The sequence below is a fragment of the Leptodactylus fuscus genome, chromosome 8 (assembly GCF_031893055.1).
Source record: "Leptodactylus fuscus isolate aLepFus1 chromosome 8, aLepFus1.hap2, whole genome shotgun sequence".
NCBI classification, from domain to species: Eukaryota; Metazoa; Chordata; class Amphibia; order Anura; family Leptodactylidae; genus Leptodactylus; species Leptodactylus fuscus.
In genome coordinates, this window is record NC_134272.1 from 92039742 (window position 1) to 92052779 (window position 13038).

Below are 13038 nucleotides of genomic sequence, written 5' to 3' on the forward strand. Positions count from 1 at the left end.
GAATTAGTGTCCTCAATGGACATCAAGTTACAGATCATTTCCACCTACATATAATGCGGAGTAATTTAGTAAATGTTATGTCTTCTACTCTAGTCACATCAGGAGCTGCATTCACTATTCCTCTGTCATATCATGGCCTATAGTCCAGTCACCTCCAAAGCAACATTTATTATTCCTGTTACGTGTTTCCTTACACTATAGTTACATCCAGAGCTGCAGACACCATTATTCTTACCCCTGGTCAGTATCTACACACCTGAGCTCCAGTCATACGTTGCACTCCGATGTCTTGCATTAAGGGAGATGTAGTTATCACTCTGATCTGACCCTTAACGAATGCTGTGAAAATACTGAATGCAGCTCTAGGCGGGAGTAGAGTAGAAGACATCACTTGAAATCAGGATTAACAAGTTTTGCAAAATTACTCACCGTTGCATTGAAACTGAAAGCAGAAACTGTGACATGTGATGCGTGTTCTCTGACATGTTACTGGCAACTATCAGTCACTGCAATGGGGGGACAAGTGATCACATGACACGATCAGAATATTTTAAAGTTTGGGGTCTGGTCTCTGCATTCTGTGAGGAGTGACACCTCTAAAATATTGGCCTGCAACTTGCAATTCAGCTAAAACTACAACTCTCCGCATGCCCTGCCAGCCACAGGTTGCAGACTGCTGCGCTATTACTGGCGGACACTGGCTAGAATGCACTGGGGGGAGATTTAGCAAAATGGCTGCAAACCTTATCAGGTGCACAAACAGCCAATCAGGGCGCAGCGTTCAGAGGAATCTGATTGCGTGACCAAAGATCGCCAGGTCACCCTGAAACTGGTTTACTATTGTAGGTGAATTGTGACCCTGAGGGTTCTGTAACTTCTATTTGTGATAAGATTGGGCACTGCGGGATCTTTCTGAAGCTAGAGATCACAATCGTAGAACCCCCCGGGTCACAATACAACTCCATTCACATACATTGATGAAGGGGTCACCTGACGACACGGCCATCTTTTGGAGCCGCGGCAAATGTTGCCTTGTAGCCCCAGTCTCATTGACTTGTAGTCTATTATTTCACTGGGAACTAGTGAGGTCTCAGAAGTATGAGGCATTTGCCCCAAAGAAGTATTGGCGCCCCCATCCCATAATTGGGATGGACTTTAGTTATAGAAATTTCAGAGTGACTATGGGTATAAATGCAGAATTTCCACAGTCCTGCTTCCTGCCATCCATCTTTGGACTATGGAGTTCTGGACAAGTGAAATTTTCCAGTTAGTCCCAAGGGGCCACTGTCCGCTGGGCCGGTCTCTGTGCATGTCTGCTGTTCGCTGTTTGCATGCTCTTGTGTTTTTTTTTTATTGTGCACGTGGTTTTTATGCTATAAGTAACGGTTTACAGAAGCTTCCATAGCAATGTTACGGTCCACATGTCGTCGTTCCCTTGCAGGTAGAGCTAACTTTATGTTCACGTCACATCTGCTTTATCGATGCACTTCAGCAGACCATATCACCAGGCGTAGATGTACTAGGCGGTGACTCTATTGCTCCTCAGCGTTGCCTTTAAAAATCCCAATGATTTTTCCCATGGACGATCTAGAAGACCTTATGGACCATTGTCTACGTACGGTGGTCAATCTCTTCATTGACTGTTGTGTATGAAATCCGAAGGCTCAACATATTCTTCAGAGACGTTGTATCAGGGGACTATAATGTCTCTGGTGACCTCCGTGCATGCCCTGAGCTCCTACGTCCAATGCTCTTCTGTTCTTTCGTTGTGGCATGTTGCGGGTTGGACGGGTTGGATTGTCTTCATAGTTAGGTCTATAGTTCCAGCACCCGAGCACTCCAAGGTCTTTTCCTACATATCCTTATTAACATTTGTCTAACTTTCTTACTAACCTTTTCCTTTGTGCTGCAAAGTTTGAGGCCGTGTGGCCCCAGGCAGAAGAGCCCAGTTTGTTGGATCTGGACTTTGATCCCCTCAAACCTGACTCCAGTGCAGTCCCTGCAGGTTCTTCCCAGGTTTGTGGTGCCTTTTGCAGAAAGGCTTATGAACCTTGGATAGATGGGAGGGTGAATAGGTGGATGGATGAATGGCTGGGTGAAGGGGTAGGTAAATGTGTAGGGGGATTGAGGGATGTGCGGGTAGATGGGCAGATGAAGTGGAAGAATAAGTGAGTGTATGGTTAGGTGAATGGGTCAATGGATGGGTAGGCGGATAGATAAAAGGAGGGATAGTTGTGTGGATAAATGGATGGATAGGTGCACGGATAAATGGATGGATGGGTGGATTGATGGATGGTTACTTGAATGAATAGGTAGATGGATGGGTAAGTGCATGGATGATGGGTTTTTGGATGGCTAAGTAAGTGGATAGATGTATGTAAGGATTAAGGGAAAGGTTGGATGAGTGAATCTGGATGGGTTTGGACAGATGAGTGTCATAGTATAGGTCATAGTATATGAAATGATATAAAGAAGATACTGGTAGTTATTGGATATATGACATGGCCTGTGTGATGAATAGAGAGATGCTGGGTGGATGGACAATGGTCTAACAGATGGGCAACTTATGTGTGACGACCAATAAATGTCACGGAGATCCGCTTTGGTGCCCCTATAAATATCTGTCTGTTCTTTCCATTCTTGCTGCATATCAGCCTCTGCCGTGGGACCTGTGGGAGGTAAGAGACCCGACTAACCAATAACGCTCCCCGTTACATCTGACATCTTCACAACTCATCTATTCCTATTGAGCTCCAATGGGCACAGTGCTGCACATAGGGGCTGCATACAGTAATGTAACCGCCATCCCGAGGTCACAGAGCGCTTATCTGTTTGAGGAAGAGCCTTGTTTTCCAGTGTTTGGTCATCCTCATGACCTCTTCATCCCTGGTGTCCACACCAGTACTGTACCTCTCTACCCCTTACACTGACTCTTCTGTCCTTACCCGTTACTTCTGCACCTTGTCACTGAATTGTCTCCCTCGATCTGTTTTGCTAAGAGATTTGCCAGGAATGATAGGAATGAGGCTCGATGAATTCCGCTGGATAAAGTTGATGATCTTTGTGCTGAGGTTCTCGGCCCTGCAGACTTCATCTAAGATTTGTCTACAAAATTCCCTCAATAAATAATTAAACAAATGTATTTTTTCTCGGAGGGATCCACTGGCTGTTAAGCAGAATGTGTAGTGACCCCGACTCTATTACCACAGCTCCCAGGAATTGGGGGAGTCGGAGTCTGGACTTTCGCTCACCGGGTCCTTGTATGATTAACTTTTCACTTGGCCAAATGGATGAGTTAAGGATTTGGCTTCTGTCCCAGGCGCGACTGTCCAGTCAGGTGACCTTAGATGGTGTCCAATCAGACATGATTGAGAGAGTCTTGTCGCCCGAACACCTGCACGACTGAGATAGACGAAATTTACTGCAACAACTCTAAGAATGAAGAACATTAACTGCAAAATCTAGAAATCCCCAGTAAATATCAGTCCTACAAATCTTTCAGAATTATTACAATTCCCATTGGTTTTCCAAGTCTACAATTTTCCCAAATTTGCAGCAATGGGTGGTGGTGGGGGTATAACTAGGCAGACTAGTAATTCAGGACTCTGCTCTTTACAGTTTTGTCTAGTAACTTCCCAAAGTGGTGAATTAGCCGAAGGGTCTGGATGACACCGCCCGGTACCATAATGGGAGGTCCAGTTTGACCTTTGGGCCTCACTTTATTGACCACACACCATCCTTTGTATCATATTGCTACATTGTTTCATGTTACTGGACACTTGGTAATAGTTCCATGATCCAGTGACCATTCCATGAAGCTTAGTCCCCAATACAAAAGCTAGAATGATGGCCAATCCAACCATCCCATTGTATTTGGAACATTTCTCTTACACATAGTAGTAGAGCAGCAGGGGCCTGACGGACTCCAGAGCCCAGGAGCTAAATACATCCTCTATAACCCCTTTAGTTACTCTCCTTTTGTCCAGTTTTTGACCACTATCTCCTTGGTGCTCTGTTGATTTTCCTTTGAAACTGTCTTAAAGGGACTCTTGTTTTTGGTCTTGGCCACTGATAAATTAATATCCCAGACAATAAAAGAGAGAATCGATTAAACCTGTGACTGATCAGTCAGTAGAGAGAGTAGTCGCCAGTCCATTGCCAGCAGATCCTTCACCGTGATCTTCCTGTTGACCTGACTGCATGTTTTGTCTGTTCTTATCTCCTTGCCTGGCCCTTCTCCTTCCTTGTCTTATTCTATCTTATTGGCTGCCAGCCTGAACAGAATCCACCTGGCAGCTCGGACCAGGGCGATGCCACTTTTGTAGTAGACTGGTCCAGCCAGCCTAGTGAGTTTGACCAAGTAAGTAGACCTTATTATTCTACCTGGTATTTTAGGCGTAGTGTCCAGCTGATCACCAGGACTATCCAGACGACCTGTGCCATGATACCAAATACATAACCAACCATCTGTGCCGACCATTGATATCCACATAGACTCACCGGGAGTGCTCATAGACCTCATATAATAGGTGGCTGATATCATCCTTGGCCACCTTCTTCACCCTTGACCAATGAAGGTTTATGGGGCCAGTCTATTATATCAACCATATTATGGTCACAATGGGTTGCCTGGTGGCCTGGTGATCTGGTATCTAGTAGTCCGGTATGAAGACATCGTAGTCAGAGCTTTCCCCATTCCTAGTAATAGACTATGGTGGCCTGGACTGGTGGTGGTCATTTTGTTACCTGCAGAATATTCAACCGTTATTATATCGCTATATATTGATACATTTTATATTATCTCAAGGAATGGAGGATTTACACCAGAACTGACCAGTATTTGGATAGGTCTCTAGGGATATAATGATTATCGGTGTCGACCATGTTTTATGTTTGGGAAGAGTTATGCCATTCAGGGGAGGGGTTATGCCATTCAGGGGAGGGGTTATGGCATTCAGGGGAAGGGTTAGGGCATTCAGGGGAGGAGTTAGAGCATTCAGGGGAGGGGTTATGGCATTCAGGGGAAGGGTTGGGGCATTCAGGGGAGGGGTTGGGGCATTCAGGGGAGGGGTTATGTCATTCAGGGAGGGGTTAGGACATTCAGGGGAGGGGTTAGGACATTCAGGGGAGGGGTTAGGGCATTCAGGGCAGGGGTTATGGCATTCAGGGCAGGGGTCATTGCATTCAGGGGAGGGGTTATAACATTCAGGGGGGTTTTGACATTTAGGGGAGGGGTTATTATAGTTTAGAGGAGGAGTTATAGTTTAGAGGAGGAGTTATGTTTGTGGTAGGAATTATAATATTTAGAGGAGGAGTTTGGGCATTTGGGGAAGATACTAAGTAATATAGAAGTCCTGACGTGTGAGGGGGTTATATACGTGTGGGAGGAGTTCTTGTACTTCAGAGATGTATTATGTACATATGGGCGGAGTTCTTATATTTATGGGAGGGGTCATGTGTGAAGGAATAATTTATATACGTTACATGGAAGAGTTTCTTAACGCTGAAGCTCGGCCAAGATAATCTGCGTCTTCTAGAGATTACATTGTTGAATCCATTCCTGTCTGATCGGAGTGCGCCCACAGTGTGCCCGTTACCCCCAGATTGTAGGCGGCACCCCTCCATATTGCACTGAATCTTTACCATTATTTCTGCTCCTCTTGTCTTCATATGGAGGGGACGATGATTCCTGTGGTTTATGGACTAACAATTCTGCTATTTCAGCCTCCAGAACCCGCTCCGGACACAACACCTAAAAAAGAAGCTGAGGTCAAACAAGTGGTCGAGGAGAAAGATCCCAACGTAAGTCATTGGGGCTCTGCATGGGATCTATAGGTCACCAAGGTGCTGGAAATAAATCCTGTAATTTTCTCTCTGGCCACTAAGCCTAATCATGGACTGACACTTGCTAATTCTATAGGGGTTTTCCTTGAAGCAGTTACCTCATTTATATCACAGACAGTATTACAATAGAAGATAACCCCTGTATAGATAACACCACCGATACATCATTACATCACTACTGACAATACATGATGTCACAGTTTGTTTCCTCCCCCTCCCTGCACAGAACATGCCAGAAAATAAAAAGAATTAAAAAATTTTTTTTTTTGTTTTAATAAAGAAATATTATAGTGAGACTTGGTGGGACTTTATGGTGAGCGTCCCTATGACAGCTCTGACGTGACACATCATGAACAGAATGACAAAAACACTATAGGGGAAGGTTGTGCAATGTGAATTTTTGGCTCTCCTGCCATATGTCCATATTATTCAGTGGCCTTATCATTGCTTTGCAGCAGTCCAGCTCGCTTCCCGCTGTCGTGGTGGAGACCTTCCCCGCTACCGTGAATGGTACTGTAGAGAGCGCACCGCCAAAGGCGAACATGCCGGCAGGATTCCTCTATAAGGTACAATGGTGTTGGGTGGAAATGCAAATTCTCAAAAATTTCTCGGGAGTTTTATTACTTGGGCGACGGATCTGATAGATTTTTTTCCACATTTGCGCTCATTATTGGGATGTGTCTTCTCCTGTATTGCGGCTCATTGATGTTTGTTTTTCCTTCAGGTTCGGGCCCAACATGACTATGGAGCAACTGACAGCGATGAACTAAACTTGAAAGCGGGAGATATTGTTCTAGTAACTGAGTTTGACAACCCGGAGGAGCAGGTATGGCCGACATCACTATCTAGCACCTATAGACCTCACTATATGGCACCTATAGTCCTCACTATATAGCACCTATAGACCTCACTATATGGCACCTATAGACCTCACTATATGGCACCTATAGTCCTCACTATCTAGCACCTATAGACCTCACTATATGGCACCTATAGACCTCACTATATGGCACCTATAGTCCTCACTATCTAGCACCTATAGACCTCACTATATGGCACCTATAGTCCTCACTATATGGCACCTATAGTCCTCACTATATAGCACCTATAGACCTCACTATATGGCACCTATAGTCCTCACTATATGGCACCTATAGTCCTCACTATATGGCACCTATAGTCCTCACTATATGGCACCTATAGACCTCACTATATGGCACCTATAGACCTCACTATATGGCACCTATAGTCCTCACTATCTAGCACCTATAGACCTCACTATATGGCACCTATAGACCTCACTATATGGCACCTATAGACCTCACTATCTAGCACCTATAGACCTCACTATATGGCACCTATAGTCCTCACTATATGGCACCTATAGTCCTCACTATATGGCACCTATAGTCCTCACTATATGGCACCTATAGACCTCACTATATGGTACCTATAGACCTCACTATATGGCACCTATAGTCCTCACTATATGGCACCTATAGACCTCACTATATGGCACCTATAGACCTCACTATATGGCACCTATAGTCCTCACTATCTAGCACCTATAGACCTCACTATATGGCACCTATAGTCCTCACTATCTAGCACCTATAGACCTCACTATATGGCACCTATAGTCCTCACTATCTAGCACCTATAGACCTCACTATATGGCACATATAGTCCTCACTATATGGCACCTATAGACCTCACTATATGGCACCTATAGACTTCACTATATGGCACCTATAGACCCCACTATATAGCACCTATAGACCCCACTATATAGCACCTATAGATATGGAGGCCAGGTTAGGACAGGTTCATACTACCAGTATTAATGTCCGTTGCTGTCATCCTATGACTTATAGTGTGAATGTAGCCACATATAGCAAGAAGTCTATGGAGAGGGGAAGGGGAAAAGGAGGCTGCTGGAAAAGACACACAAATAACTGCAGCTTCTCTACTCTGCTACACTGCGAGGGAGCTCGTCTGACACTGCTGGATCTTCAAGATAACATTCTACCACTACATAGTCAATTAATCAATTACCAGCCTCCTCCATAGACTTCTGTATGTGAGAGGAGTATGGAGTAGAGGATCCTGATAAGCAGAGAAGGAAATAGATTTCTATAATAAGATATATTATAAAGTTTCTTGTAATTACCTATACTATTAATTGGGGGGACACGTAAGAAGGCTGAGAACCATTGGGCTATTCCTCCCAACTAACTCATACACATGAACCCTCAGCTCAGCTTATAGTGCATGTACTTTCCACGGGGTAGCGAGCCATTGCCAGACACCTCTGACAGTGACTTATCTCCCCCTTAGAGTAAAAAGATTGGGCATATTAAGATTCAGCATGCCTGATCCTGCTTTACCAGCAACCTCTATCAGGTGGAGTTAGAAGGCCCCAATACCTACAAGCTAGTTGCAATGGGCCGCTTGGGCAGAGATTGTTCCTATGTGTACGGGCACCTTTAGATTCTGCTTGAAGATCACGGTAGTAAAGTAACGCGAGGCTTCTCATGTCACCGTCTCTTCCAGGATGAAGGTTGGCTGATGGGAATTAAGGAGAGCGATTGGCAGCAGAATAAGGAATTTGATCAACACAAAGGAGTCTTCCCAGAAAACTTTACAGAGAAATACCAGTGAGGAAGAGCGGCCCTTTACCTCGGGGATATAATGCAAATTTTCTGTGAAAATTATCAAACCACGTCTACCCTATGAACAATTAACCCTACAAGTGTCAACTTCAAGGTTCAGTTCAATAATAGGCGCAAGAATAGTCAATAGATACAGTTCCTGGAATGCTATAACTTGTATGTTTGTGCCCCATTCCCACACCTGGAGGAGAGTAGGTCCATCATTCGTCTGTTACAGCTTGATCGCTTTCCGGAGGGTTCCCCGTCTTTGTGGTTGTTATGTGAGAATGCCAAATTGGGTGTGAATTGTACAGTGTGTGCCTATGACAGTGGAGACGGCCATTGTGCGTCCAACCACCATCGGTCTAGTGAGGTCACTAGGGAATTTCTAGCCGTTGTCTCTTCCAATATGGCTGCCTACATTGCGCATAGTCACATTCAGGGATGGTATTGTGGAGTAGCCATTTTTTTTGGATTGCGTGCCTTCCATTAATATCAAGCTTGGAGAAGAAATAGAATCCTGTAACCTTCTTATACCTGCAGATCATTGTCCGTGTCCCCATAGCCATGGTCACGTGCACTGGTCTCTGGGGTACGGATATAATGGTGGTGACCCCTGCCTGTGTCTGCTCAACTTACATTGCTCCACTAAACCCATGAAATATTTGGACAGCTCTGCCCCCCACTATAGGGTGTGATCCTGAACGTGGGCGTCTTGTTTTTATATTTGATATACTGGGCAGGGACTTCGCTCCTTCTCCGCTCTAGAATCCGGATTCTATACCTATCTATATATATTAAAGCCTAATTCCAGAGAACACACAAAGTATCAATATTACATATCAGAATCTATGGATGTAGCATTAGTTCATGTTGTCTAGCAACTACTTGCCTTCAACTCTGGGTGACTACCGAGTCAGTCCATGTAGATAGGAACACTGAAGGGGTCACGGGAAAGTTTTCTCTGCTGTACGGTAGACTGACTGTACGGTAGACTGAAAAATATGGAAGAGAGAGGGAAAACGTTCCGTCATATTGAAGAAATAAATGTTATGTGCAATGTACGAAGAGGGGGCACGAGGGGACACCGCCGAACAAGCGGAGCTAGGCTTTAATGGATTGATAGACCTTCCATAGCAGAAGCTTTGTGATTCCACACGGCAAGTTTTAGGATTTTTATAAAAAAAAAAGTTGCAAAATTTTTGGGAAAAACAAAAAAAAAATCTGTTAAGTCCTGTATCCATGACTTTATAAGGAGACGGGCTGGGCCGGCCATTATGGTTCACAATTCTACTTGAGATGGTCGGGACCCCAGATTGTGTGTTCTGCTGCGACGGATACATTGTGAACTCCATTGTTCTGGCGTCTCTCCTCACTTGGGGTCCCATAGCAATGGTCATCTTCTGCAGGATGGTCCTCACCAGGATCACATGATCTAAAACTATTAACGGCGACCACAAAAATTAAAAAAATCAGAAATAAATTTTGAGAAATTTTTTTGTTAGAGAATGAAGGATCTGTCCAGTAACTTCTCCCCCGGAGTGCTCATTGCCTTGTATGATTTTACTGAGTTTTGTGATGTTTGTTATTAAACTATATCCACTTGTGAAGTCGTCGTCCACACCGACTTTTATTTTTGAATTATTACTCACTTGTTGTTGTTGTTTTTTTCTTATGAGCTGTCCAAATGTTTTATGGGAAGTGCCGGAGATTGTAACGCTTCATATTTGCTTCCGTGGGCTGGATCCCAATAAATGATGTGGCAGTCGCTAGGTCGGTTCTGTTTGAAGATTCCGCTTTGGTCCTGGTGGTCTAGTGCTTGCTATGCCCCCAGGAACAGAAGGGCCCACAAAAATCAGGATTTTTTTTTTAAAAAAATTGTAGTCTGAGTAGAAAATGACGCTCCTGGGTCACAAGCCGAAATTGTCATTAGGATTCCCTACTAAGAGACTGGTTTCCTTGTGTAGATACAGTTTGGGCCCCTCTAGCGTTAGCCCCTATGAGGAGCCGGAGCATCAAATTTAATATATTGTAAACTGACATTACAAAAGAGAGTGGAAAACCCTATAAAAACTATAATGTGAGCTATTAGCTCGATGACTTGGGCTATCGGCATCATACTTAGTATCTCTGAGTTAATAAGGCAATGGGCTGTGGTTTATCTCAGTGTTCTGATGAGAAGGAGTCAGTGCCAGAAGATAACGTAACGTTTTCACATCTAAGGCTGGTCCTACACGACCGTAATGTAAGTCCGCAAATGGTCTGCAATTCAGGGTTTACAATTGCGGACCATTTGCGGACACATTATTCTCAATGCGGCCTCTTACACCACCAGATATTTTATCCGTGGTGTGGCCGGGCCGCAACTGTGGTCCGCAATTTATAGAGCAGGTCTGTAATGCCCGTGAATTGCAGCACTGTACTGACTCGCCCATAGAACTGTATGGGCGAGTGCGGCAGGACACGGACATCTGCGGAGTGTAGGTTGCCGATCAGCGACATGCAGACTGTAGAATCATTATAGTTGTGTAAGACCAGCCTAAAGTTGCAATTTAGATAAGATCTCAGCAGTTTGAACTCTGAGGTAATAGGCCAGGGCTCTGAGGTAATAGGTCAGGGCTCTGAGGTAATAGGTCAGGGCTCTGATGTAATAAGCCAAGGGCTCTGAGGTAATAGGTCAGGGCTCTGAGGTAATAAGTCAGGGCTCTGAGGTAATAAGTCAGGGCTCTGAGGTAATAGGCTAGGGCTCTGATGTAATAGGTCAGGGCTCTGAGGTAATAGGTCAGGGCTCTGAGATAATAAGCCAGTGCTCTGAGGTAATAAGTCAGGCCTCTGAGGTAATAGGTCAGGGCTCTGAGGTAATAGGTCAGGGCTCTGAGGTAATAAGCCAAGGGCTCTGAGGTAATAGGTCAGGGCTCTGAGGTAATAGGTCAGGGCTCTGAGATAATAAGCCAGTGCTCTGAGGTAATAAGTCAGGCCTCTGAGGTAATAGGTCAGGGCTCTGAGGTAATAGGTCAGGGCTCTGAGGTAATAAGCCAAGGGCTCTGAGGTAATAGGTCAGGGCTCTGAGGTAATAGGCCAGGCCTCTGAGGTAATAGGTCAGGGCTCTGAGATAATAAGCCAGGGCTCTGAGATAATAAGCCAGTGCTCTGAGGTAATAAGTCAGGCCTCTGAGGTAATAGGTCAGGGCTCTGAGGTAATAGGTCAGGGCTCTGAGGTAATAAGCCAAGGGCTCTGAGGTAATAGGTCAGGGCTCTGAGGTAATAAGTCAGGGCTCTGAGATAATAAGCCAGTGCTCTGAGGTAATAAGTCAGGCCTCTGAGGTAATAGGTCAGGGCTCTGAGGTAATAGGTCAGGGCTCTGAGGTAATAAGCCAAGGGCTCTGAGGTAATAGGTCAGGGCTCTGAGGTAATAGGCCAGGCCTCTGAGGTAATAGGTCAGGGCTCTGAGATAATAAGCCAGGGCTCTGAGATAATAAGCCAGTGCTCTGAGGTAATAAGTCAGGGCTCTGAGGTAATAGGTCAGGGCTCTGAGATAATAAGCCAGGGCTCTGAGATAATAAGCCAGTGCTCTGAGGTAATAAGTCAGGCCTCTGAGGTAATAGGTCAGGGCTCTGAGGTAATAGGTCAGGGCTCTGAGGTAATAAGCCAAGGGCTCTGAGGTAATAGGTCAGGGCTCTGAGGTAATAAGTCAGGGCTCTGAGGTAATAAGTCAGGGCTCTGAGGTAATAAGTCAGGGCTCTGAGGTAATAGGCTAGGGCTCTGATGTAATAGGTCAGGGCTCTGAGGTAATAGGCCAGGCCTCTGAGGTAATAGGTCAGGGCTCTGAGATAATAAGCCAGGGCTCTGAGATAATAAGCCAGTGCTCTGAGGTAATAGGTCAGGGCTCTGAGATAATAAGCCAGGGCTCTGAGGTAATAGGTCAGGGCTCTGAGGTAATAAGCCAAGGGCTCTGAGGTAATAGGTCAGGGCTCTGAGGTAATAAGTCAGGGCTCTGAGGTAATAAGTCAGGGCTCTGAGGTAATAGGCTAGGGCTCTGATGTAATAGGTCAGGGCTCTGAGGTAATAGGCCAGGCCTCTGAGGTAATAGGTCAGGGCTCTGAGATAATAAGCCAGGGCTCTGAGATAATAAGCCAGTGCTCTGAGGTAATAAGTCAGGCCTCTGAGGTAATAGGTCAGGGCTCTGAGGTAATAAGTCAGGGCTCTGAGATAATAAGCCAGGGCTCTGAGATAATAAGCCAGTGCTCTGAGGTAATAAGTCAGGGCTCTGAGGTAATAGATCAAGGCTCTGAGGTAATAGATCAAGGCTCTGAGATAATTGGTCAGGGCTCTGATGTAATAAGCCAGTGCTCTGAGGTAATAAGCCAGTGCTCTGAGGTAATACGCCAATGCTCTGAGATCTAAGATGAGGGGACTGACTTAATTCCTCAGCATTTATTAACCCCTTATAAACAGTCCCCCAGTTTGTCCCATTGACAATGACACACTCCAGGGTGTAGCGCCCTGACCCGTGTACGATGCGTTTATTTCGGAGACTGTCCGTG

General features: G+C 45.2%; 1 protein-coding gene across 7 annotated transcripts in view; it reads left to right on the plus strand.

Annotated features, from left to right (window-relative positions):
• The window catches only part of BIN1 (bridging integrator 1), a 64685-nt gene extending 52108 nt beyond the window's left edge, over nucleotides 1-12577 (plus strand). For 6 of the 7 annotated variants that reach the window (XM_075284681.1, XM_075284680.1, XM_075284686.1 and 3 more), the window contains 7 exons: nucleotides 1915-2016; nucleotides 2655-2678; nucleotides 4274-4360; nucleotides 5725-5802; nucleotides 6300-6410; nucleotides 6569-6670; nucleotides 8398-12577. In XM_075284681.1, the coding sequence (XP_075140782.1) occupies nucleotides 1915-2016; nucleotides 2655-2678; nucleotides 4274-4360; nucleotides 5725-5802; nucleotides 6300-6410; nucleotides 6569-6670; nucleotides 8398-8505 (612 nt within the window). In that variant the 3' untranslated portion in view covers nucleotides 8506-12577. The remainder of the gene's footprint in view (nucleotides 1-1914; nucleotides 2017-2654; nucleotides 2679-4273; nucleotides 4361-5724; nucleotides 5803-6299; nucleotides 6411-6568; nucleotides 6671-8397) is intronic. The other variant, XM_075284687.1, reaches the window with a different exon arrangement.
• The last annotated feature ends 461 nt before the right edge of the window (nucleotides 12578-13038 follow it).